Raw genomic sequence first — 27,361 nt, 5'->3', positions numbered from 1 at the left:
AATATTGGTGTGTTTTAGTTGCAAACGTTACTAGTTGGGATTACTTTAGGAGGTCAGATCACCCATAGCTCCCAGGCTGGCTGACAAGTGGGATGAGCTCAAGGGGCCATGAGAAGCTGTTTTGGCATTAATGCCCTCGGGACAGCAAGGTTCGAGTGGGCACTAGCCCAGCCTTCCAAGGCTCTGTGGCCCTGTTGCCATCTTTAGCCGATGTGCTTTAGTGTGTTGTGCACTGCCAGTTTGTAATCCTGGGCTCTGCTTGTCATATTGCTCTGCTTGCCATATTAAATATCCCAGAGCAATGTGGAACCTTACCGACACAAGCACCCCTGTCAATTCTCCATAGTTCGCCTACAAATAAGTAAATAAAGCCTAAAAATTACCACTTTCCCAAAACCAGAGAGTCTCGGCTGGCAGAACAAAATCACTGGAGGGTGAGCAGCTGAATTTTTGGTAGCCTCGACTGGTCCAAGGAAGCTGCATCTCATCTGGTTTTCACTTGCCTGTTTGTTCAGCAGACCTGATGTGAAGTGATGTGGGCTCTTTGGGCAGCTCAGTGCTGACAGGGACCAAATCCATGACCAGGACCGACCCTACAGAGTCACCCTGGTGAAACAGCACAGAATACAGACAATCCCCTACACACAGGGTATTAAATCTTGACATACTGCATTACTTAAGAGGTCTCAGGGAAAATTAAAACCCTTTTGACTGGGTTTTGCAATGCAGGGAAAATTTTAGTGACATTTAAAAGGTTTCTCTTGTGTTCCTCTAATGGGATAAATAAAAAAAGGCTTGTTTTAGGCCAGCAAATGGGGGGACAATCCAATTTCCCTGATTCCATCAAGACACTCTTAAAGCATTAGCTTGTGCAGTTTTAAAAAAATCCACAACAGACTGACCCCTCTGCCTGATGGCTTTGAAAAGTGTCCTGATGTGGAGGTATTTATCCTACACCACATGCTTCACCGAAGCACTCCAGCAGTGCTCAGAAATACACTTCTTTGTTATTAGACTATTTAGGAGGCCAGCATGCACAGGAGGAAACACAAACACCACTTTATTATTTACTGCAGCCATCCACGCTGGGGCTCTGCTCAGACTAATGCCTGATGACGTGCTCTTTAAATTTGCTACTTGGAAGGGAAAAAGGWTGGCATTAACTAGGAATGTTTCTGATGGAAGGCTGAAACCTAAGCCTGCCCTCAACTTTATGTTTTTAAGCACAGTTTCAGCTCCATATAAATAAAGATTCCCCTGTGGAATGTTATATTTGCAGTTTGTTTCCATCAGTCAGAAAGATTAATGTATCAACACTTACTTCGGAGGGGGCTCTGGGGATTGATAATGGGAGATCCGGAGCCTTTCACCTCAGGGTCACTGGTTCAGCTCTGCCCCCGATGTGGCTGCCACCAGCAGCACCTGCCATCTGCTCCAGTGGGCTGGGCTCAGTTCTGGGCCCAGCTGCTCCCAGTGGGCTCCCTGGGCTGCTTTAGTAGGAAATGGGATGGACCCGCTCAGCCCAGCCCCCGATGTGACGGCAGCCCCAGCCCTTGGCTCGGACCGAGCACCACCAGGGAACTTGACCTTCTGCCACGCTTGTGCAGCCCATGAATGGAGAACCTGTTATCCCTGCCCTGCACAGAATAATTCATTTGAAGAGCAGGACACCCCTGMACATAAATCTGTCTGTTATAAAGTTGGCTGCGGTTTTCCCTGGTTGCCTCCAGTTGCTGCTGAATTTCATTAGGAGCACCTCTATTATACACACAAGGAGGGAGCAAGTGCTGCCTCTAGACTTTGAAAGAGCCMTTTAAAGTGAAGATCAATTTTGCATCTCACTAAATATGTAATGACAGACCAAACTGCAAGTACTTAGTTCAGCTCTATTTTAATAGCTCTGTGGCTCCATCGAGAAATTCCAGTTRCTGATACACTTTGATGTCCTGAGGYGGTTTTCTCCAGACATTTTTCCTTTTTTTTTTCTCTTCAATAGTGGCACTTCATTAATAGCTRTTTGGAAACCTGACTGTCTGTGAWTAAGCAGTCYCAATGAACYTTTTCCCTCRCTATTTACTTCTCCTTTCTTCCAGYRGAAACAGCYCCAGTGATCACAGGCTGAGTTTTYAGAGTCTGACTATAGCTGGACTTGATGGTGTGTGAGCAAATGAAAGAGCAGCTTCGTGCCTTATAAAATAACAAATGGTCAATCAGCTACTAATACAATTCACAGAGGCTGCTAAAAGGCTGCTGGATGTCACAAAAACAGCAACCCTTGAGGTGATGAGACRGGAGCTTCTTAAGTCAACACATGCAGTCGGCTTCTCCCTGGCAGTGGTCCACTTCGGGGCAGGATCCAGGCTCTGATGCCTTCCCCCTCTGGCAGACGGCTGGGAGTGTGCGAAYGTCCTCTCTAATTCCAGATTAGCCACAAAGAGGAGTCATCATCCTTGAGAAAACAGGCGTGCTTGGGAAGGGAAGGGAAGAAAAGGCTGTCTGGAGGCTGCAGGGCACAGCACTACCCTTAGGTGCTTGGAGAAGTCTGAGAAAGGCTCCTTGCACTGGATTTGAATAAAAGAAGAGAAAAAAAAAAGGATCCCTTTCAAGTTGAGGGCTGGGGGCCACTAGAACTCAGCTTCCCTGCTAGCCCAGGCCTTCTCAAGCTTGGCTTAATAAAATCCAGATCTCATTTAATGAGTTCAGAGGATGCTTCAGACCATCTCAGCATGGAAAGTGCTGATTTTGCACACCAAGCTGAGGAAGGTTTATGGGACCAAAACAGTCTCAAGTCTTTTTCCTCATTGACTTGAAGGAGAAAAAGCTCCCTGGGCCGTTAGCAGCACCTCTGCTCCTCTCACAGCACGATTTGGCTTTAATTGCAACCATGCCTGTCCTCTTCATGAGGCTATAACCTCTCTGACAGTGCTCCAGCTCTGCCACGACATTCCAGGGCATTTCAGCGGAGCCTGCCTTTGCCCAAATCAAGGGAATCGGACTCATAAGTTCAGAATAGGCTCTGCTTTAGCTCACACAGGGGTTGACTCCTGCTTTATTTTGGATTTCTTCCTCTCTCATGGTCACTCAGCTGTTGGCTTTAAATGACAGTTTGTGCAAAGAGGATGCCCAGAAAGGCAAAGTGGCAGCCTGAGCCATTATAGTTGACAACTAAAAGTGCAACATCTCCTCCRCCAGCCAGGGCTTTGGGTTCAAGCCTGCAGAGGAAAAGAGGTTACTTCCAAAGCCCTGAATCCCTTTAAACAAATATCAGCCAGCATTTGCCTTGCAGTGAGCATGKGCTGAGGTGAACTGAGGAGTCGCAACAACACTCTCTGCTCCTGCTGTCTCCTGTCCAGCCTGCTAAATTCAGCAGCCTAATCAAGCTTCTTTCTCTCTCTTTAAACAAGTGGCATGTTGACTTGCTGCTGGTTGCTGGATCCAGCCCTGCTCCAGCGTTTCCAGCCCCTGGGCAGTGCCCGGGGCAGCCATCTGTGGGGGAGCAGCAKTGCTGGGGCAGCTCTTCCTCCTAATCTCCCTGCTCCCATCCACACGTGCTGTCCTGATAYCCGACAGCCGGTCCCATGCGGGCACCGTGCCAGCAGTGACTTTACAGGCTTTGTGGCAGAGATTATTTAAAGGAGATTAACCCTTCTAAACCCCTTAGATTTTAATTATTTCTGTATGTATTTATAAAACCTGCAGTCTGCTAGTTCCAGGGCACAACTGCCCCAGTCCCCATCCTTAACCTGGATTCGTGAATATACAACACACCCATAATGCAGGACAGGGGCTGAGCTGGACAGGACTCGTTGGATTTCTTTTTTTATTGCCATTCTGGAACAATTCACATCTGGGATGGAAATGAAACCTTATGGTTTCAAATTGTAAAAAGAGCTGATAATTTGAATCACTTTAAAATACTAATAGGTCATTAATGGAATTGTTTGAGTCAGTGAGGTGTCTCTGGCTAATTATTTTGGTTAGGGCAGCTCTGTCATTAATGCCTCCCCATTACCCATGTTGTGAGCACAGAGCACCCCCTGTCTCTCTGAAGACAGGGCTCTCTCTAGCATTGATGTWCTGGAAGCCAGGAGAGGGAAGGCCTGTTTCTTTCATTCAGCCTCCTAGCAAGTTTATTACATGCATAATAATGTTTTGAGATCCTGAAGTCTGGAAAGCTGCCATGGCTAGCAGGTACCAGTTTAAAGAAGGGGGAAAAAAGGATGTGYTCCTCTATCCTTTCATTCTTTCTCTCCTATTAGTCATGTCATGGACTAATTAGTTTGTTACAGTTAAGGAGTGATAGAGAAAGCRTTTCTACTCTGCACATGAGCTGTAAAATCAAAATGAAACTGGAAATACTTTATTTCTGCTTCACAGCACAGCCTGTCTTATCTTAGGTGATGCACACCTTGCAATCTTTAAAATATATAGAATCATGGAATAGGTTGGGTTGGAAGGGACCTTAAAGACCATAGAGATCCAACCTTCCACTGTCCCAGGTTGCTCAGAGTCCCATCCAAACTGGCCTTGRACATTTCCAGGGATAGGGCAGCCACAGCTTCTCTGGGCAACCTGTGCCAGGGCCTCAGCSCCCTCACAGTAATACCCTCACATATCTGCTGGTTTTGTAAATGCAAGCATAAAAGGTGAGTGTGGGAACAAAAAAAAATCCCTCAGCATTATTGGACCCCATGATCTGAGTAAAAAATAGGGTAATTTTGAATGAATTCCTTAAAAYCAGATGATTTTTATTTATTCCTGTCTCCCAAACAAGGAAATAAAYGTCAACAATGCCAAGGAGTCCATAAATAAATTTTGTTCTTGGAGAATCTCTTTAATATGCGCAGGTCCTGCTTCTGTGATAGTGAACATTTGACCAGTAACAATTAATTTCTTATCACAGTCTTTCTATGAGGTAAGAAAACATTAGTGTCTCCATTAGGAGGTGGAGAATGGGAGCTCTCCAAGAGCAAATGATGTGCCCGGCTTCATTGCCCTGCCCCACAGCTTGCCAAGAGCTGCTGCAGGGAGCGGGCATTGCAGGGATGGCTGTTCCTCTCCAGGCAGATCCATCCTCCTGATCAAGTGATAGACTCAGAAAACGTTCAATATCTGTATATTTCAGGATAAGTATCGCTAAGATAATGAATTTTCAGCAGCTCACTGCGAAGCATACAGTATTCCCTTTAATGGCAGGTGGGAAAAGAGAGAAGGAAAAAAAAACAGTACAGCTCCCTGGCATAAATCTCTTCTGTGTGGAAAGGTGAAAAGAGGGTTTGTTAGAGAAAATACTGTGTGATCCCACGGCACATTGATGATTAAAGTGTCCCAAAGGTTAATATATCTTTTCTCATTCAAATAGGAAGGATCTCCAGCTGAAAGTGCTGGACCCTGCAGTTAGCCCCGGAGGGGGGAGAAGGAAGCAAAGGGTTAAATTTCGGGGCTGTAGAAGCAGATTGTGTTTTCCTTCTATGATGTGGGCTGACAAGACATCAGTATTCTATTCATCTGTTGGGAATTAGGCTGTTAATCCAATCAATGACTCTTGAGCTAGCTGCAGCCTGCCTCCCCACTGGGGAACAATCGGATCAGACGGGAGATTGTTTAAGAGCACAGAGCAGTCCCGGTGTCAGGTGGAATTTCCAAGCGTTCCCTAGTGAATTGGGGATGGGAAAGCTGTCTCAGCCCATTTATCCTGCCCCTTAAATAAGCAGGTATCTGCCTCAGCCATGCTAAACTGATAAAGCAGTACGGGAGCACTAACTTTTATGCAGGGAGGGGGCAGGGAAGCACCGTGACAAAAGAGATTTTTAGCATCCTGCCCTTTGGAATATCATCCTGTTCTTGGCTTGGGGTGGCATTTGCGTGGTTTGTCGGGGGCTGTCTCAGCCACAGTGCCCTGACACTTGTTACAGCTTTAAACATTGACTTCTCCAAACACATTTTTGATCCCCGCAGCTTTCTGGCAGCTTTTCTATTGCACCAACACATTTGTTTGATGACCAGCAAGATGCCTGGTGCTGAAAGTAAMAGGCAGTAGCAAATATTCTTCAGATAACCTATAAATATGTCCAAATACACAGCTGGGCACAGAGTGCCAGCTGCAAAATGGGATGAAAATGCTCAGCAGCAAAACAGCCCTGAGAGTTTCGATGTTTCTGCATGAGCTGCTGTGTAGGTTCAGAAATCAGTTTGTTCTGCAATTAATGACAGCCATGTCTGCAGTGGGATATTGAGAGCCTGTATCTGTGCCAGCAGCACTACATGCTGATCATAGTAGATGTGATAAATCCCACTGAAATTGCACTTGGAAATTTAGGTACAGCACCAGTTAGAAACTAGGGCGATGAGGGATTAGCGTAACCCTGGCACACTGAACTCCTCGGGCCGGGGGCGTTTGGGAGCATTAGCAGCTGCAGCTTTCAGGAGGGAGCCAGTGGTGGTTCCTGGGCATCCTCTCCTCTCTGAGCTTTCTTAGATCTGCTTTTAACAGCAGCTTTGTGAGCGGAGGCTCCTCTGAATTAGTGCTCCTAAATGAACCAYGAGTATGAGCTCCAGCAGTGAATACAAGTAGGGAGGTCCCCAGACAGAAAAATCCCCAGCTCGGAGGCTTGGCTTTAAAGGGCTTCAACATCCCTCTTCCCATGATCATAATTTTGAATCAAACAAAAGCTAATGCAATTTCCTTTGCCTTTCAGTAGCAGATTGTGCTGTAAGGGTTCATGCCATTAGAAATGTAATAATTGCTTCTCTATGCAGATCTAATTTATCTGTGAGGCACTTAGAAGATAGGCCAAATGATAGYCTGGCAGTAGGCTCTGGAGAAGGGCCCAAGAGGTGATGATAAAAATCTGTCTAGCACCTTCCATCCTCGGRGATATCTGCCTGGCACAGTGCAGGAAATGGTTGCAATGGGAGCAGAGGAGAGAGCTGAGAGCTCTTGGAGAGGGACAGCTCAGTAAAAGGTGGGTCCCTGCCAAACCTGCCCACATGCAGGGGAGGTGGGAGAGTTAAYTGACCAACCAAACTGAAGAGGATACCCAAGCCCTGCACTTGTCAGCCTGGATTGTTGCAATCCCTAAATATCAGCTGTTCGTGATCAGTGCATGAGTTTTGGTTTTGCTTCCAAGAGAGGTTGCTCTGTATCCTTTGTCCCATGGTGTTGGTCCTTGGGGAGCTGCCTTGGAGCTGGGACCAAGGATGCAAGTGGTGGTGTSTCCTGGTGAATCATCTGGTGGAGTTCAGACTGGTTTTATTAGCCTACATTGCATGGTTTTAGTACTGGTGGTTTTTAACATGTAAATTCTGGTGTGCTGAGCTGTAGCCTTACCTCAGTCTACTTAGAGAAAATTACAGAGAGAGAATAAGAAGATGATGAGGTTAAAGTGAATTGTTGGGRAGTTGAAGTCTAAAGTAGAAATAAATGAGAAATAAAACCCTTTTTAAAAGTGGAGGGAAGTATTTTCTTGCTATTTTTCATCTCCCTGGCTTGAGTGAGTGTGTGTCGTGAGGCTGCAGAGATTTATATTACAGCTCCTAAGCACCGATGCTTGTTCAGAGGCTGTATTATTCTGGCCCTTTTTATTCACTCACCTTCTAAAGATGTAGTGTAAATATTTATCTTCCCTCTGGCCCATCGTGCTGCCCAGGACCCGRTGCTGTTAAACACTCTTATCACCTCATCGTTCTTATCTGCTGCGATCCCTGCCAACATTCRGAGCCGGTCAATGGGAACGAGCAGTGCACCTTAAAAGGTGCCACAAATGAGCAGAAAGAAGAGGTGATATGGGGAAAAAATAAAATAAAAATCACATGTGCTACCCCTCGAAAGGGGAGGGTTAGGATGGATGTTTTCTGCTGTGTTTTTCACGCTCACRGTGTTTGGGGACGTGATTGATGGCATCAAGGTGAGGTCTCAGTGTGGAGCTGCAGCCAAGGAGGTGTGGGGTCCCCTACAGACCCTTGTGGAGGGTCCAGCCCCAGCTTCATCACCAATACAGGGCCAGGCTGGACCAATGCTCACCCAGGTAACCAGTATGGATTTGATTTTCCTCTTTCTTTACTGGTTCTAAATGAAACACACGAGATGGAGGAAGAGGCAGTGACTCTCTTCAGGCCACCCTCCCACTCACTGGTCCTTTCTGGAGAGCGAATGGAGCAGCTCTGAACTCTCAGTGTTCATACAACACTGATTTTAAAACTATCCCATGAAACCACAGTCAGGCACTGGCCAGTCAAGGTCTGYTTGCAGTGGCAAGGCAGCAGCAGTCGGGTTTTATAGTACACAGCATCTCAGCAGGTTTTGCCAAGCCATTTCCTTGTCTCTGCCCTTCAGTCCAGAACTTGTGTTAGGTTAAGCAGGGAACAGAAATTCCCAAGGAATGAACATGGGATGGCAACACGGATATAATCCTATCACTTATAAGACAGAATTGATGTGCAGCAGCCACAGTACCACTTAACAGATAAGACAGTTGGTCCATCTGCGCTCGGTCCATCTTCTCTCATTTCTCTTGCTTAAATTTCTCAGGAGCAGAACAAAATCCTGTTATCCAATAAGTTATCCATTGGTAGTTGGATTTTCATTGAGTGACATCTGTCGCAGACCATGGATGTAGGAAGTACCAGTGATTTTGTAGCATCTTTGTTTTGATGGGTTTGGTAGATGTGGACATTTGGGTTTTCATCTCCCAGAAAGGCTGTGTGGCTCAGCTGTCACCCTGACATGGCCAGATGTGCCAGGAGGCTGTGGAAGCCTCCAGGGATGGCACAGGGTATTAGGAGRCAAGAGGAAAGCTTGGAATCAGATCTGTTGTTGGTCACTAATGTGTTGGACTGAGCACTTCTACATTTGAGTGTGGAATGGTCTCTYCTTTCTTGTCATTTTCTGGCTGCCTGTGTGGGTTCTGCTATTTCCACGAGCTCCTCATTTTTGTAGATAGAGCACTGCTAAAAGGGCTCTAGACAGGGACCTACCAGTGCCTTGCAAGCCTTTACAGAAGGTATATTACTGCTTTGAGCCTGGCTTTCACCCCTCTTTTGTGTTGAAGTTCASTGAATCAGAGCACGTTTCCTCTTTTTTAACTGTGACAGTGACATTTTTCCAGCTGTTACACAGGCATGAAAGGGCATTTCCCAGAGGCATCCTGGCACAAAGCAGAGCTCAGTGATGGCCCAGAACTGCCCATCTCCTCTCTGCATTCCCCAACATCAACTCCCCAACTCAGCACCTTCTCTTTGGTCCATCTGCTGAAAGGATCCGTCTGCTCACTGCTGGCACATCCATGTTCCTCTCAGCTGCAGAGGATGCAGTCCAGATGCCCTGGTCCTGCCTGGTGCCAGTGGACTGAGGACAGGTACTGTCCCTGCCCACTCACTGTTTACTTTCTGAGAGAAGGACCCTAAAATGCTGTAGAGGCTGCTGCTTTCTGTTGCACATCAGGAAACATCCCTTGCATCAAGGCCAGATGATAGAATTCATCTTCACTCATCTTTCTGCGCATTGTGTTTGATTGCAAAACACACATTTCCACCGCCTGGCAGGCAACATTCGTCTCACATAATTCCCACAATGGGAGCTGTAATCCTGATTTTCACAGCCCATTGTTGATTAGTCTCCAGGTGTGACCATTTTGCTCCAAAGGCTCAGCCTTGCTATACCTGGAGCAGCCGGGTGCATCAGGCTGCAATTAGCCACGGTGCTCCAAAAAGCCAAATCAAAGAGGGATTGAGATCAGCAGCTTCCCGAGGGTTTTCAAGGCCTTTAGTGAATGACCACACTAGAGCTTTTTCCATTTACCTGGATTAAAATTTGTCACAGAGGAAATAGAAGCAAATAGCAYGGCATCTGAGAAGTGTAACAAATAGCATTTGGCCATTGGGCAGGCTCAAAGCAGGGGGAAAATCCACAGCGTAAATAAAGTGCAAACCGTGTTTGCATAACATTGGATTAATAATTCTTTTTAAAAACCACACTGGGATTAAAGAGACGCATTTCCTATGCTAGGACCTGTGCTCCCTTCTTAGCCCAGCAGATGCCAGGAAGTACATCTAAGAGAAATAAAAAGCCTTGTTAGCCCCAGCCAGCTGCTGAAACAGCAGTGCTTTCTGCAGGCCGTTGGAAGAGGCACAAAGTGCTGTAGGATTCCTGCAGCAGTCCTGTGTATTTTTTAGGGAGTTCTGCAGCAAAGTATTCCCATGGAAAGGGATTTCTGCTGCACAACTCCGGTCCCATGCACCTGTGGGTTTTGTTGGCTGCAATCTTGAAGGTGGTGATGCAGAGGGGAGCTGGATTCCCATCCCCCAGGTCACATATTTGACATTCTGCCTTTCCAATAACTCATTCGGAGCGCTGCYGCCTCTCCTTCCCCAGCCCTGCTCCGTATTTTGCTGAAGTCAGTGCTGGCCCTGTCACTCCTCCGAGCAGACGTGTGCTTAAGGAGCACTCAGGGGCACCTCATGAGTGTGGAATAATCAATGGATGCCATCCGTGATTCCCTCAGTCCTTTGGTTTGTGGTACCATCTGATGACACCCATTTGCATTGTGCTCCCCACAGCTTGGGCAGAAAGAGGTGCCTGAAAGGAGGCATCTTCAAACACTGCTGGGAGTGACATGAATGGCACATGGAAAGAAAAATCTGACCCTCCCATCCTGTGCTTGGAAAGACATGAAATGGGTATTTAGGCAGCAAACGCTTGTTACACCTGGCTTTTTTCCCCCTGTTGCTGTCGTGTTGTCATGTTGGTGCAGTGTCCCAGAACAAAGCATGGCACCTCCCACTCCAAATCACAGGTTGTTCCTAATTCCTCAGATCAACAGGCTTGATATCAAACAGAATAACAGACTGAGAAATCAGAAGTCTTCCAGCTATGAGTGGAATTTCTACCTGTTTTCCTGTTCTTTTCCCTTTCGCCTGCTTCAGAATCCATGGCAGACTGTAGTATTTGCACCTTAATCCCAAAGATGATGGCAATTAAAAACTTAAGTCTCCATAGACAGATGCAAATAAATTAAAGAGGCAAAGAACTGAATTAGAGGCTAATCCTGGTTGGGGTAGTGAAAGCAAAGGAGCCAGTAATTCTTTCCTTCTGTTATTTCACCTGTTCTGGTGGCAGGACGAGCCTGTGTCGGGGTGAGGTGTTGGATTTGCAGGGCTGGATGTGCCACACGAGCACCAACTCTGGCAGAGCCCTGGGGGGGCGTGGAGYGGGGGGACACAGGATCTGGGAAGGGGACACACTTCCCAAAGCAGTGGAGCTGATGCAGTGGCTGATGTTTTYGCTGAAAGAGGGAGCTGTGTGCCAGCACCCACAAATCACGTGGGCTGCTTTGCCCTTGCGCTGCAGGTGTTTCTTAAGGATGAGTTTGACAACTTGCTCTTATCCCTGAGCACTTTACCCTTTCCTCACCTGACAGAACTTAACCTGGGCATTGGGGTAAACGTAAATTCTGAAGGCAGGAACCCAAGGTTTATTCAGGTGGAAGAAAACTGGATTTTTTTCCACCTGTGTGCTGCCTTGTGCTGAAGAGTGCAGAGGACTAAGCTATGTGAGCATCCCGATTCTTTACCCTTCTCTCAAGTAATTGGCCAAAGCTGGGTTTGCACTGAAACATCTTGCACTGAAGCATAAGGAGTAGTGAGAATCCCAGAGTGAGGCCATAGGACTGAAATCCTTCATTTTTATGGGCTGGAAGTGATAACGGTATAAACKGAATTATACTCAAGTCATGACGTGATCCACGCACTCTTCTGGGTGGATAGATATTGATTATCCATCAATAGGGAGTGATGGTGGATGATGATTCAAATCCCAGCTGTCAGCTAGCTGGGTGTCCTGGCTGTTTGTCTAGTCAATTATAACTTTGCTGTGATTCAGCTTATTTATTTAAATCTGGGATTTATTTGTATCACCACAATATTACCTATACCTCTAAAATCAAGTCTCTCTCTTTTTCAGGATGGGGAAGGCCAGACTGCACTCCATTATGGTAAGCTGCCTTTCAACTTGGTTGTTCCTTCTCAGCAGCATGGATTTTGCAGCTGGAGTAAATGCTCTATACACAGAAAGCAAATTTCAGGAGAAAAATGAGCAAGGAAGCTGGATTTGATTAACCACTGCAAATCCCAGYATGGTTGGAATAGGAGCTTTGGGAGAAATGGCAAGGAAGATTGCTGCCCTGCCTTCATTGTCCTCTGCAAAAGTCACCTTAAAGACTTCATTTTCCCCCAGTTAATGATGCAGAGTTTCCCTGCACCCCTCTGTGTCTCCAGGATGTGGCTGGAGACAGCTCCAGACCCAAGAGTGGCTCTGGTTAGGGGATGCCAAATCCCTTGGCCTTCAGGGAGGGTCTGTGCCAGTTTTAACAGGTGACACATGTCAGAGGAAGGGGACAAAACAAGGTGGCCACCACCTCCACGTGTCCTGGTGACAAACCTGTTTGATCACAGCTGAGAGAGAAGCAACTTCTCTACTACCAAAATCAGCAGAGGCAAGTCACAGTTGGTGTCCCTCCTACAATTACAGGCTAATTAGATACATGATTTAATTGAAAGATTGCTCTATCTCCAAATGAGAAAAGTAGAGACTGAAGTGACGCATGTGGTGCTGATGTGTGGGGAATAGGAAAAAAGGATCAATTTAATCTGGATCATCATTTTTTCCCCAAAATTAAGACATAGCCAGTTATTATTTTGTACTCTCTCTTGATGCCTGTCACTGTAATTAAGAGCATACTTGTCATTCTGAAGTGTTTGTGTCTTTCTCTCTCTTCTTGATCTCTCCACAAGGACATTAGCAGGATGGCAAAATTGCTTTGCAGAACATCAGTCTAAAGCACAGCATTTGGATCTGGAGCTAAACTCCCAGATTCCAGAGCTCCTGAACCCTGTGGTTACAATAATGTGTGATTTCTCCCTGTGTGATCTCTCCTGTAGGAATTTTCAAATTCCTGTCACTGTGACTGGAGGATTGAATCTGTTGCTTAGTACAGCATTGTYCACACATGGACAGCACTTAAAATGCCACATTGCCTCTTTCTCTGCCTACTCTGTTCCATATTTTGGGCTTTCTCCTGGGAGGATGCTTTTCCTGTTCCCAACTTCAGCACTGACATTTGCCTGCTGAGGGGTGCAGAGTGGATTATAAAAGGTTGTGCAAAAGCACACACATGTGTAAATCATCCAAGAGCACCTGCTTAAGCAAGACCAGTATGTGAAAGGACAAGGTGGATGCATCACCTGAGTTTAGGTTCCACGCAGGTGGATCCCTCTGGCTGGGGACTGAGGCAGGTTATTGAACTGAACACGAGCAAAAAGAACTGATATAATGAACATTATTTCAGAAATGGTTTTTCTGATCCACCCAGACTCAGGTGTTTCAGCAATCACAGTTTATCAGGCTTTTCTTTCCCTCTCTTCCCTGTCTATCATCTTTGGGAAGCCTCTCTGGGTYGCTGGCACACAGGTCTGGTGTTCCTGGTGGCCACCTCTGCTCCCAGGACATCCTCATTCCCTTACTTGCTGATCTGGTCATAAATCATCCTGAGCTTGGAAGCAGCATCTTAAGTGAGTGACTGGGTTCGATTCAAGTGGCTGCTGGCCTGAAACCGGAACTGACTGTAACCTCCCAGTCCCATTTTGGTCAGCACTTCACGTTAATTGCAGTGGGGAGGCAGGAGAGCTCCTCTGAGCCATCTSTGAGCAGAGCAGTACCTTTACAAGGCCTTCTCTTTTGTTCGGGGAATTCAGGGAAGGGTTAAATCCCATCAGCAAGGCAGACCTTGCTTTTAGGGTGTCTGCATCCCTTTTTATGAGGCGGCGTGGCCTGACAGCTGTCSTTGAGGTGACAGCTCTCCTGATTACAGCCGGTGTCGAACTGCATCCCGCTGCGGGTTATAAATCCTGCCTCCTTCCGATCGCCGCTGACCCYGGCTTTAATCGGGGGTTAAGTGGAGGCCAGCGGGACCCACGGCCAGAGCYCTGCTTGGGCTGTGCCCGTGGCTGTGAGCACCATGTCCCTGCTGAACAGCCCCTTCTCGGGGCTCTCTCAGCTCCTCTCCATCCATCCATCCACCTACCCACCCACTGGGAATACTGAAATCATTGCTGCTGCCTCTCCCAGAGGAAATCAAGGCTTCTCCGAGCAGTGGTGGCCACGTGGCCACGGAGTGGGCAGGCTCTGTATCCTCCTGGGCGCTCCGGCTTCCCTGCAAAGCACCATCTGTTCGGCTCTGTCTGCRCCGTGGCAGGGCAGTGGGAGGGGACGCTGGAGGGAAAATAAATAATAAAAAAAAATTCATCATCTGAACCCTGAGGATTAATGGAGTCGGGAGGCGAACTGCGCTGAATGGAAATTCATCTTCACCTGTGCCAGTGTCAGGGCTGCCGCTCCRGCCCTTGACAAATCGAGGATCCCAGGGTGCGATAAATCCAGCAGCTGTGCTCGTCCCCAGGGATGTCCCCAGCCTGCTCAAGGACATGGGCTGTGCCACCTTTCCCTGTGGGCATCAGTTCCCCATCCCCAGAAGCTGCCAGCACAGCTTCCTTGGCACCTCTGGCGTCTGTTTTCTGCAGAGAGATGTGCCCCCTTTCAGCTCAGCCACGCCCACACCCCCACCTGCTTCCTCACAAACCCCTTCCCTCTTTTTATCCCACTTTTTATCTTTTCAATTGTAAACTCAAATCACACATTGTATTTTTTTAATGAGACATTACTGCTTGTCCTTTTGGATCAGTACAAGACTGCAGAGTAATGCAAAAGACACTCTAATTACTAAAGGTGTCAGTCGGTTGCTTTATAAAARCACCCAAAATATGATTAAAACCAATTGCTGCCAATGCAAGAGGAAGCTGCCATCTTCATGGCCTTGTAAGGCAGGTTTTAGTTTCACTAGGGTCTGAGTTTCACAGGCTTAATGGGAATTCCAGGGTCTGGGACTTCTGCTGATGTCAACCAAGTCCAGCTCTTCAGTGTTCAGAGTTTCCCTGATTTTCTTGGTTCTTTTTTTTTAGCATCCTTAGGTAAGACTGTTGCATCCTAGGACAGAGAMGAGTTCAGGTCAAACTTGACTCTATCCTGGCAGAGAAAATCAGGGATGAAAAAACARTTGCTAGTGGAGGTGTGAGACATAAAGTGTATGCCATTGACAGCTGTCCCAGGCCATGGGCACAGTCACCTGGAGCTGATGCTCGGGGAAGTGGTGGCCAGCAGCTATAAAACATTGGAATTTTGTGCAGAGAGAAATGATGGATGAAATCCAGGAGCAAGGCAGTACTGGTGATGTGCTGCCTGCTCCCTGGGGGATTCAGGAGGCAGGTGAGGAGCAAGGGCTTACAGAAATGTTATRGATGATGAATGTGTTGTAAATTGTGGGTACAAAAGCAGGCAGGGGACGCCTTTCCAGGTGGCACTTCGGAGGTCTGCAGTGCTGCAGTAACACTCTGGGACCTTTCCCAGGGTCAGCCTCTAGTCCTGGATGGGAAGGAGCCTCAGCCAAACTGTGCCCAGGCTCCCTGTGCGTCCCAGGTGATGCCGGGCAGACCCCTTGGCTCACAGCGCCTCTGGCTGTGCTGCGGACTCTGGGTGCTGGTTCCATCAATAACGCCCCCTCGGGATTCTGGCTTTGCAGTGCTGTCTCTGTGTCTTTCCTCCTTCCTTTGCACCACTAARTGCAGAGTGATACATGGCGTACGGWGCGCTGCCRCGAGCGATGATGCTCTGCCRCGCCGGGCCAGGTGCTGAGCCGGCRTTTCCTGYCAGCGACAGCCACCGCTCCAAAAACGCCCATCACYGCCACCTTGGGCCAGCATCGCACACTAACCCTTCCCTTTCTCCCTCCAGCTGCCACCTGCGAGTTTTTGGACATCGTGGAGCTGCTGCTGCAGTCGGGAGCGGACCCCGGGCTGCGGGACCAGGAGGGCTGCCTGCCCGAGGAGGTGACGGACTCCAAAGCCATCACTTCAGCTCTGCAGCAGCACGGCACCAGCGAGCCCTGACCCCGCGGGGGGACACAGATTCCCYGCAATAACACTGCTCCCCCCGCTCCCCACTGCCCTCCCCAAATGCCTCGGGGGTTCAAGGGGACCTTTTAAAGCACAGGGTCTGGCTGGGCTCTCCAGCACGRGGGCCAAGCGCATTCCCTGAGCGGGATGGGATCAGAGTTTGGCATGCTCTGACATTTTTCAGTATTTGAGGGGGGAGGGAGTGGGGAGAGGGCCTGGAGGAGGCCCCAAGTACTATTTTAATGTATGAAACACAAGTACTGTGTTGGCTGTCTCACTGGAGCAGCGTGGACTGACCGGTCGGCTCCTCCGTGGGGATGYGGGGCCAGGCGAGATGCTTATCTCTCCCATTCAGGTTGAATTTTGGTTTGTTTTATTTTTTCCCTGGGTCCAAACTAATATAAATAAAAGCACAGTGTTGGGATGGAGCCCAGGTGTGTTTGCTTGGGTTTGTTTTTTGCAAGGGGTGACTTGAAAGCCATAAGGATGGGAGGCAACTCAGTGCAGCCGTGGCCCGTGGGAAGTTCTGCTCGAGCTCTCATCCTGGGGAGGGAGGGCTGCAGAGACAGCAGGGTCATACAGGTRTCTGTCTGTCCCTCTGGTTCTCACACAACATATGCTGCTAATCAGCCTCTCCAAGCTGACAGGACTTTTACCACTTGGCTGGATTGATTTGCTTTAAACCCCACCTCTGTCAGCAGCTCCAGGGCCTCCTGCTGTGTGTCCATCCCTGGAGTGGGGTTTGCTAAGAGCTGGGCACAGATAAACCTGTACCCGCCCTGTCACCCCTGTGGGTCTGTCTCAGACACTTCATGATCTTCTCAGCTGTCCAAGTGCCCAGAAAGTGGGGAAAATGTGCCTCAGGGCCATGCCCGAGTGCTGGAGCGAGGTGGGATGATCTTGGGGTTTAATGCTTCCTCCTCAGCATCCCAGCTGGGCACACGGGAGCTGCCAGGGATGGCTCTGTGCTGTGGGAGAACTCCTGGCTGGGTGGGAGGCTGCTGCACTGCTGGGTGTGTGGCACGAGGAGACAACAGTGTCCCTGCGGGATATTGCCACGAGCTCACTTTTCCCAGATGGGATTTACGGCCTGGGGGAGCGCAGGAAACCTCTATCACTGCGACAGGAAGTGACTTGCCATCGACTTCTGCAGCACATCCAGCCTCAGGAAAATAAATGGGAACATTCCCTTGGCTGAGGACTGCCTGGGCAGCAGGCACATGTGGGTTTTGGCCCCTCACGGTGTCTGTGGCTCCTGCCAGCCTTTGCTGACACAGACCAAGTTGCTGCACCGGCTCCAGCAGCCTCCACACAATACACGGCACAGGCCAAGCTTTGTGGTGGGGACAAAATGGTTCAGGCAAGTTATTTTCCATGAAATTCATATTAAGCAAGGGACTCCTAATGGCTTCTGGTCCCCTTGCCCCTACCCAGGGGACCTGCAGGGTGGCAATGGCCAGGCTCATCCCAGCCTGGTGCTTTTGCATCTGGATGCAAATGAAGCAAAGATCCCAACCCCAGCACTGGGGTCACACGGGCTTTCTGAGGGAGATGTGGTGGCACCAAGGTTGGGGACAAGCAAGGCCACTCCTGTGCAGTGCCATAATGCACAGCCRCTGCCTGGCTTGATGGACACGCTGGGTAATAAAAAATCTCAGTTAAAGCTGGGATGAAAAGCAGCAGCCGCGGTGCCGGTGCTTTCAGAGAGCACATTTGGGGCCCGAGCGCTCAGCCCGGGAGATGTTTATAGCACTTTAGGTCTGTTTGTGAGGTTGGAGCCTTTCCAAAAAAAAAGAAAGCGGGGGTGGGGGGGGGAGGAGAGAAAGACATATATTATTGTTTATAATCTGCTTTATTCAGCCAAACCTTTCCCCAGCAGCCTTGCGGATTGCTGTTAAATCCCTCGGTGCCTTTAACTACCGATACAGAAAGTGGTTAATGTGCATTCGCCCTAAGCTTGGCATCTACTCCAGGAAATCACTTTAATTGAGAAGCATTAAATGTTAAAATGATTAAAATATAGAAAGCCAACACACCGGTGCCCATGGAGGGGCTTGGACCCGCCCCCCTCTCCTGCCTGGCAYGGCCCTTCCATCTCACCTGTGCCACTGCTGCGTGGTGGCACCAACGCTGTGGCACCTTGGGATGCCAGGTGGCAGCGRTGGAGATTCCCACCCCAGACCCACTGACCTCTCTGTGCCAGCAGAAAGCTAGGGCATGATGTCCCAGCCTGGGCTGCCAGCTCCACCAGCCAGACACGACCCCGGGGATCCCGACCCCAAACAGCTGACAGTGCCAGGGCAGGCTATGCCAATGGTGCCTTCCCACTGAGGAAGAAAATCCCACAGACAGCAGCTGCTAAAGAGCATCCCGAGTTTATTTGCCATCGCTTTCCCTCACAGCAGAGGGGTCACTGTACACATCTCATGCCAACACACCGGAGGCAGGGTACAAAAGCAATGCCCTGGGCCCGAATTCGGGGGCAGTTTGGGGGGGATCATTTCTCCCCAAGACATGGCAATAAATAAGGTTTTATTCTTTAAATTTTTTTTATTATTATTTTTGTTGGGTTTTTCTTTTTTTTCCTTTTTATTCCCCCAGGAAACGAGACTSTCACTTTCTGGAACTGTACAAAATTTACACAGCGAGGGGAGGAGGCATTTGGCCTTGTCGAAGGGGGATGGAGAGCAGCAGGCTCGGCTCTCCCACATCCCCCTCCCCACCAGTGCCGGCAGGGCCGGGAACTTGGCACAAAGCAGCACCCAAGGCTGGGGAGGGGGGAGGCACATGGATGCAGCTGGGGCAGCTCCTGCAGCACCGATGCACCCAGCTGGGGGGGCAAGGAAGGACAAGGACAGACCAGTGATGTGCTTTCTCGTGTGGCTTTTTTTTTAATTTTTATTCTTTTTTTTTTTCCCTTTGCTTACGCAGCGTCCACACCTCTGGAAGGAGCCAACTAACTGGATCCACCCCTTGAAGGGCGGGCTGGGATCATCAGCATCACCCCAGAGAAGAGGGGGTGGCAGGGACTCCCTGGCCAGGGCATCCCTGTGGGGTTGGGGCAGAGCTGAGCATACTGGCCAGAGAGCGTGGAGCTGGATCTCATCCATGGGGCTGAATGTCTGAGCGTGGGGGTGTGGCTGTGCTGGGGAATGTGGGTTTTGAGCAAGGGCTAGTGCTGCGTGGGCCTGGCCAGGAGCAGACCCCACGGGGCTTGTGGGATGTGCCAAAGGATCCCTCCTGGCTGCTTGCACTCACCCTTTAGTGCCTRAAGGAGGTGTGTGATCTATCCCAGGAACATCTCACAGCCCGATCCCCTCCCTTCCCCACCACACAGGTGCTTCTGCAGCTGACAAAATACCCTTTTCCCCCTGTTTTGGAGGATTTCTTTGCAATACCCCCAGGGCAAACGTTGCCCACCTGTCTCAGCCCCGCTTGCAAGGGCTGCTCTGCAGGTGCCAGCCCCGAGCGTCTCAGCTGGCCCTGCCATGGCACAGCTTGGCCAGMGGGCATCCCGGGCTGGAGGCAATTTTTATTAATTCCTCCCTCTCGCGTGACCACGGTACAAAGCAGTGATGCTCCTGCGTGCCCAGGGATCAATCATGGCCACTCGGCCCGGAGCAGGCAGGATCGGCCCCGGCAGCACCGCCCTGGGCAGCGCGGCACTGGCCCCGCTCGGACGTGTCCCCGGCAAAATAAACCCTTCTACAATATAGACTTCTCTTTCCGCTGAGGCTCCGGGCAGCGCCGAGTTGCGTTTCAACTCCGTATCGAAAAATAACTCTTGAAAATAGCAGCGGTGCTCGGCAGGGGGGTGCAGGGCTGGCGCGGGTGCCGGGATGGGCTCTGCCATCCCTGATTGTCCTTCTTCCCCTCCCGCCGGCCTCGCCCCGGCCGGGTCCCCAGCGCCGCCGCCTCTCTTGTGCTTACACCCAAAGGCATCCGTGCCCCCCGCCCGAGCACAGCCACCCCCAGCCATCGCCAGTGCTGTCCCCCCTCCCTCCAGCCCTCCAGGGCCAATTCCCAWGGGAAATCCTGGAAAGGTCAACCGCCGGCGGGTGCCCTCAGTGCTGCGCTTGCGGGCTGGGGGAGCGCGGGGGGCGGGGGGCGAGCAGCGCTTAGAAAGGGGGGTGATCCATGTCGTCCAGCCAGGAGGCCGGGCTGGTGGGAAAGTCTGGGTACCCGACGCTGCTCCCCGTGGAGATGTCGGAGGTGGGGCCCCCCCCGGCCATGGCCCGCAGCGTCTGACTCACCCCCTGCGCCCCGTGGGCCACCAGCCCCAGGCTGCCGTCCATGGCGTAGTCCAGCCCGTTGAGCAAGGGCGGGTGGGCCGGCAGCGACGAGATGGAGGACGGCGACTGCGGGAGGCCGTAGGGGCTGCCGTCCCGCAAGTCCTGGTACGTCTGTCCCGTGCCCTCCATGGAGAAGCCGCCGTTCAGCAATTGTCCGCCCGCCGCGTCCCCCACGGAGCCGTACACCCTGTTGTTGTGGCCGAGCTCGGAGAGGATCTGGTCTTCTGCCGGGGAGAGGAGGGAGAGCGGAGGCGGGGGTTCAGCGCGGGGGGGAGCCCCGCGTTCCCCCGGCCCCGCTMGGGCGCAGTGCTCACCGCGGAAGCTGAGCTCGCTGTCGCTGACGCCGCAGTCCTCGGCCGAGCTCTCCTTCTCCAGCTTCCCCCCGCCGCGGCTCCGCTTCACGCTCTTGTAGAACTGCCCCCAGCGATGCCGCCCCGCGTCCTTCTTSAGCCGCTTCTCCTTGGCCCGCCGGTTCTGGAACCACACCTGGAGCGGCAAYGGGGACCTCGGTGGCACCAGGGCACCCGGCATGGCAGCACCCCTGTATGCCAGCGCCTCTACAKCCCAGCACCCGTGAAACCAGCGCTCCAGCACCCTGCCAGCCCTGCATCCCAGAGTGCCGGCACCTCGGCATGCCAGCATTGCCACAGCAGCATCCTGGTAACCAACACCCACACACCCCAGCACCCCGAATGCCTGCAAACCTGCGTGCCAGCACTCCTCCCCCCAGCTCCCACACCCCCACGCAATCCAGCACCCCATCCCTCYCGGCAGCCCAGCTTCCAGGCACCCAGGTCACCCCAATACCCCAATACCCCTGCAGCCCCGCACCCAGGCATGCCGGAGGGAAGCTTTGAGCCGCATTTCCCTCCGGGCAGAGCGGAGAGGGGCCCCGCGGCCTCACCTGCACCACYCTCATGTCCAGCCCCGTCTCGGAGGAGAGCTGCTCCCGCACATGCCGGGCGGGCTTGGGGGAGTTTTTGTAGGCGTTCTTCAGCGTCTCCAGCTGCTTGGCCGTGATCGTGGTCCGGGGCCGCTTCGCGCCCGCCTCGGAGTCATCTGCAAGCGAAGCAGCCGGTAGCATCCCCGACCACACTGGGGAATAACTCCGCAAATCCGGCTGTTCCAGAGCCCGCAGCGACACCTTCCCACAGCGACACGAGCCGCGGCCACCCCTCACAGCGTTTTTGGGGTGCCTACCGTTCTGCTTGGCAGTCTCGTAGTCCTCCTTGCAGACCAGCCGCCCGTCCTCCATCAGGTAGAACTCGTCGCCCGTGGCCAGCTGCCGGCTGCAGATGATGCAGGCGAAGCAGTGCAGGTGGTACACGAAGTCCTGGGCTTTGCGGACCACCTGGGTCGGGGGGATGCCCTGCTGGCACGCCGTGCATTTGGTCCCGAAACGCCTGCGAGGAGAAGCGGGAGCCCCTGAGCCCCCCGGCAAGGTGGGGTTTGCCGGGACGGGGACCGGGAGACAGGGCAGAGTTTAAACCAGCAATCAACCTTATTATGCATGACACTTCACACGGCGGGGGTTTATCTTCCTCAGAGTGAGAGACCGGCCTAATGGAGCCGAGGAAGGTTTGATTTTAATGATTCTTTTAACTAATGCTTATAGGCTGCCTGATTTTCCCCTGCAAGGACAGTACATATTTCATCCACATTAATACCAAATAAATTAATTACGCCGCCCCGCTGGCATGATGAATCCCAGATTAATGCAGAATGATGGGGCTCTTACACCATAACGACGGCCTGACAGGGCTGTGGGGTGGGCTGGTGTGGGGCACAAGCAGCTGCAGGGAGTGTGCGAGGGACGTGGGAGAAGTGTGGCAGCAGCGTGCAAAGAGGGGGTAAGAACGGGAAAAGGAGTGTGGGAGGAGCATGCAAGAATGGTGCAAGGAATGTGGGAGCAGCAGGAAAGAAGTGTGCAAGAATGGTACAAGAATGGTACAAGAATGGCGCAAGAAGTGTGGAAGGTGCAGGCAATGAGTGTGCAAGAAGTGTGGAAGGTGCACGCAGGGAACGTGCAAGAATGGTGCAGAAAGTGTGCAAGGAGAGAACTCACAGGATTCACAGCACAAGGGTGACCCACGCCGTGAGAAGAAAGTCAAAAGTGAGTGGGCGTTGCAGGGTGATTTGGGCAGCAGATGCTTTGGGGCTGACGTGGGGCAGATCCCCCCCGCTACCGCTGGCACTGCAAAGGCGCTGCGGGATCTCCTGTCCTCCCCTAAACACCCCATCAACACGGCCCGGGACACCACAGAGCCATCTGCTGCTGCAGCACCCCGGGTGACAAAGCTCTCAGGATAAATCTGTCCCCTCCACCTTAACCAGCTCCATCTGCTTTGAAGGAGGCAGCCCAGGAGCACCCGAGCCCTTCGGCCCCCAGCCCCAAGGCTTTGGGGGCAGGCAGTGGCGTACAGAAGTGCCCACCCCAGGCACCTCTCACTGTTCCCAGAGGCCTGAACATGCCCCAGTCGTGCAAAATCACCCTCAAGCACCGTGGCTACCCATCCCCTCCATAAATCCAGGGCACAGCCACCAAAGCTGGGTCTCTGAGATGCCCCCGAGTCACACAGGTGTCACCCAGGGATGGGTGGCAGGCACCGGGTGTGAGTGGCACCAGCACAGTTTCGGGGTGTTGGAAGCAGAAGGTGAGAAGGGATAACCCGGTTTGTCTCATTTTCTGGGTTTGTGTCCTAAAGGGAGAGCCCCTGGACTCTGCTGGGGAGATCTCAGCTCTCCTGGGGTCAGCGGAAGGAAGGGAGGAGTGGGAGAGGGATGGATAGGAGATGGACAAGTGAGAGGGAGGGAGGATGAAGGAACGATAGAATGGAGGATAAAGGGAGGGATGAGGTGGTGGGAAYGGAGGGAAGGAGGGAGGCAGGCATGAGAGAGGGATAGGATGGACAGAGGATGATTTTCTGCCCCCAGGGCCCACTCTGCAGCTCCCACCCACTGCCCACCCACCTCCTCTCCCAGAGCACCACAGAAGCCATATTAACAACTGTCCCAACATCCCGGGGTGTTTCCACAGCACGTGGGGACAGAGCACCCAGCACAGAGCCACCCACAGCCACGGACCAAGAGCTGCAATTTGGGGGAAGGAAAAAAAAAAAGAAGACAAAAATCAAAAATCGATCTGATCCYTTCCAAAGCAGCTCCTGCGCTGCCAAGTGCCTCTGAAGTTGAGCTGAAATCCTCACGTCCCCTGCAGGTTCCCCACCCCGAGATCAATGAGCGGTTAAGGAAAGGTGAGGCGTGAGCGCCGAGCTGCTATTGATTGGCACCAAATAATCCAGGCAGGACCTCATCTGAGAAAGTCGCTGATCTTTCAACTCCAATTAACATTGATTACCCGCACCTTTTGGGCGACTATTTAAATGACTTGGAGATTAATAGGCTGGAAAATATCAGAAGTGAAGTGTTATTACCCAGGCTGGAGTGGCGGCTTTGACCGTCTCTGGGAAGGAGAAATTCAAGCTGCATCTTTGGTCCTGATGCCTGGTGAGGCTGATGAAGATGAAGAGACCCTGGGGATGGGAAGGCAGGGGAAGTCCTGTCTAGGGACTGATCGCAATGGCTGTGAGCTGGTGGGGAGAGGTGGTGGGGACAGCCCTGAGCAGCAGGGGATGGCCTGAGGAGGTGGCTTTATCCCCAAGGGGCATTTTTGGCTGAGTCTCCTGCATCCAAGCAGTGAAAGGCACCCACCGGCCAGGATCCAACCCCTCTGCTTCACAGGGATTCACTGCCAGCACCAGTCCCAGCAAAAATCCCTCTGCTATCCCTTGGGAAAACTCCCAGATTTCAGCGGCAGCCAGGGAGCAGGGCATCCTCACGGCAAAGCCCTTTTTTAACGGGGAACGGGCTGTCCTGTCCTATGGGAGCAGGGAAATGCCAAGGCTGGGGCATCGCGCAGTTCAGAGGCAGCTGCCAACGCAGTCAAATGAGGCTTTCACGCTAATGGGAGCAAAAAAAAAAAAAAAAAAAAAAAAAAAAAAAAAAAAAAAAAAAAAAAAAAAAAAAAAAAAAAAAAAAAAAAAAAAAAAAAAGAGGTAAAAGGTGAAGGGAGAGAAACAGCATCAGCAAATCCCGAGGAGGCGAGTGAGGAGGAGCAGGCAGCGATAACGCTGCCTTGTGCGGCTTTCTCCTGCCCTCTAGCTCCGAGCGGAGCCGGGGCCACCGGACCCGCCGCAGGTTGTCATCCCGGGACCCTGAACAGCAGCGCAGGAAGGGACAGGAGCACCGGGGACATTTGGGGCTTTCCGATGGTTAAATCCCAACAAACAGCATCCAGCCTGCGGCAGCTGTAAAGCACCGACATTCCCTCCGTTTCCACAACAACAACAGCAACAAAAAGAAATTGTAGGATGATCTTGGAGAAATTCTGCTTGAAATTAGACTGTGGGTTTGCTCCGCGGGCAGGGAGACGCTGCTGTGGCAGGGCTGAGCCCCGAGGGATACTCACTTGAAGAAATCCTCCTTGCAGTAGACGCTGCCGGCCCGGGAGAAGCAGCGCTCGGCCAGCTGCATCTGGCAGTCGGCGCACTTGAGGCAGGAGCTGTGCCAGTGCCGGTCCAGGACCTTGAGGATGAACTTGTCCAGGATGTGCTGGTTGCAGCCGGCGCACTGGGGGATCTCTGGGCAGGGGGAGAGGGATGGAAAGAGCAGTGTCAGCCACCTGAGGCTCACACCTGGCTGGCAAAGCCCTGCACGGGCACGTCCTGGGGCTTTGTGGGGTCAGGAGTGCCACCCCTCAACTCCTCAGTGTCCCGGCACATCTTCCTGTGCCCAAAGCCGCTGGGACAGCCGAGCCCACGGCCCCGCCGGCTGCTCTGGACACGGACACACACATGGGATGCTTTTCCCTTCTGCACCCCGTGTTTCAGGCCGTGTCCTGCTCTCCGGCACAGGATTCCCTGGCTCCCTCTGGCTCCCCTGGAATGGCATCCCACAGCCATCAAGGCTCGTTTCTCCACACGGTCACCCCGTCCCCCAAGGGCCAGGCTGTTGGGGTGACCCAGGGGTCACCCGTGGGGTCCCAGGGGTGCAGGGCACCAGCACCTCCACCCACCCGTTTTCCAGCACGGGCAAATATCCCTTCTCATCTGCATCCCGAGGGCCACSAGCCACCCGTGCTGGCCACACCGGCCCCTCCAGCGGGTCCCCGTGCCCCTCTCCCTGCAGTGCCCGGCCTCAGGTGCCTTTGCATCCCCCACAGTCCAACCCCCTCGGACCCTGCTTTTATTGCGGCAGGGACAGCAGGTTCCTCCTGCTTTCTGTCCCATCCAGGCTACAGAATCCATCCCTGGATCCGGCTGGAAAACCTGGGCTAGAGCAAGGGCTGGAGCAAAGCAGCAACAGCCAGGAATACCAGGGAATGTCCCACCCCATCCAGCCTGATCTACATCCAGCTGGAGGAAGAAGCTTGGAAAAGATTTTTTTTTCTGCAGCAAGATGCATCCCTGTCCATCCAGATCCCTGCACAATGTCTGCCTGTGGATGTACAGATTCCACAGGTCTGGAGAGATGAGGGTTGCTTGGAATAAATGGGAGGCACGGTCAGAGTCTGCAGGAGCAGACTGCCCGGTAACCAGGCACATCACACTGACCCACACTCGTRGAAAAAGATGGATTTGGGGAGGAAAAATGTTTAAAAATATAAAATATTTTAAAAACAAACAAACAAACAAACAAAAAAGAACAGGGAAAGAAAATTTTTAAAAAGAAGAAAAAATTAAAATGGAAAAACATTAAAAAGGAAAAAGACGAAAAAAGAAAAAACACAAAAAAAGGAAAAATATGAAAAAGGAAAAATGTTAAGAAAAACGAAAAATATTTTGAAAGAAAAAATATAAGGAAAAAGGTAAAAGATTAAGAAAAAGGGAAAATGTATTTAAAAAGGAAAAATATGTAGAACGAGAAAGGTTTTTGAAAAAGAAAAATCTAAGAAACAGATAAAAAATGAAGAAGATTAAAAAGATATAAAGGGAAAAAAAWTTAAAAGAAAAATATTTTAGAAGAAAAAATAGCAAGAAGGAAAAAACATTCTAAAAAAGGAAGAGGAAGGAAAGATTGGAAAAGGCAATAGGAAAAAGGAAAATAGTAGAAAAAAAGAAAAACAAAAATATGAGAAACAAATAAACGTGAGAGAAGAGAGGAAAGGAATGGAATGGTACAAATAAGGAAAGGAGAAAAGAAGAAAAAGGGGGGAAAGAGAGGAAAAGGGGAAAGGGAGAGAAAGAGGAGAAAGGGAAAGAAAGAGGAAGAAAAGGAAGAAAAAGAGGGAAAATAGAAAAGAAGGGCGGGTGGTAGAGGAATGAATGGGGAAAGGAGGAAATAAAGGAGGGGAAAGGAGGAAAACAGCACAGAAAAAAACCCATATTGTTACATTCTCAAACAGCATTATTTCAAAATCCTTTGGGGTCCTGCCACGTACCTCACGTGAAGGGARCTCATTCCATCATTCCCAGGTTGGACAGTTCCAGTCCCAGTGCCCTTCCGAGCACAGTTATTGCTGGTATTTAAGCCTCTGTCGCGTTAATGACCATACAACACATTTTTAAAAAAAAAAAAACCCTACAACTTCTCTAGGTCCCTCTTTCCCTTCTTGTTTTGGGATCACCTGGATGCTTCGCTGCCCTCCCTCCACCACTGCGGCCGCAGGTCGGCACCAGCCGCGCTCTCCACGCTGCATTTGTTGCACCCATTTGAGAGCAAAGCCGCTGGCACCGGCGGTGGCACAGCACGGTACCAGCCCCGGGAAATCCTTCCCGGCTGTTTCACAAACGCGTAAGCACCTCCAGGAAACGGGTTTGATATCAAAATGGTTATTTATGTAAACACGTGTGTATTTATACGCACCCATCCTACACATATATGCACCCTCACAAGCCAAAACACAGCTTTGCCTTTCCTAAAAGCAGCAACACAGCTCAATTTCAACAAGCAAAAAACTGCAGCCGGGAATACATTATCTCCCTTCAAAATTCCAAGAAAATAATTGTTTTTAAAGAGAAGACCGATTTTCCTTCCAATTTCGCTGTAGATGTATGGCATCAACCCCA

At 51.0% G+C, this 27,361-nt stretch overlaps 2 protein-coding genes across 2 annotated transcripts in view; one reads left to right on the top strand and one right to left on the bottom strand.

Moving 5' to 3' along the window:
• ACBD6 (acyl-CoA binding domain containing 6) overlaps window positions 1–16,430 on the top strand; it is a 79,824-nt gene extending 63,394 nt beyond the window's left edge. The window contains exons 7-8 of the mRNA XM_057374920.1: window positions 11,960–11,990; window positions 15,842–16,430. Coding sequence (XP_057230903.1) covers window positions 11,960–11,990; window positions 15,842–15,996 — 186 coding nt within the window. The 3' untranslated portion in view covers window positions 15,997–16,430. The remainder of the gene's footprint in view (window positions 1–11,959; window positions 11,991–15,841) is intronic.
• Window positions 16,431–18,926: 2,496 nt separating this feature from the next.
• The window catches only part of LHX4 (LIM homeobox 4), a 12,229-nt gene continuing 3,794 nt past the window's right edge, over window positions 18,927–27,361 (bottom strand). Inside the window, exons 2-5 of the mRNA XM_057374956.1 lie at window positions 24,763–24,934; window positions 21,199–21,697; window positions 20,609–20,780; window positions 18,927–20,518 (exon numbers count right to left, since the gene is read on the bottom strand). Coding sequence (XP_057230939.1) covers window positions 20,121–20,518; window positions 20,609–20,780; window positions 21,199–21,697; window positions 24,763–24,934 — 1,241 coding nt within the window. The 3' untranslated portion in view covers window positions 18,927–20,120. The remainder of the gene's footprint in view (window positions 20,519–20,608; window positions 20,781–21,198; window positions 21,698–24,762; window positions 24,935–27,361) is intronic.

The sequence above is a fragment of the Malurus melanocephalus genome, unplaced genomic scaffold, assembly GCF_030028575.1.
Source record: "Malurus melanocephalus ecotype Western Australia unplaced genomic scaffold, MMel_1.1 scaffold_236, whole genome shotgun sequence".
Taxonomy (NCBI): domain Eukaryota; kingdom Metazoa; phylum Chordata; class Aves; order Passeriformes; family Maluridae; genus Malurus; species Malurus melanocephalus.
This window is presented reverse-complemented; position numbering and strand designations above follow the sequence as displayed.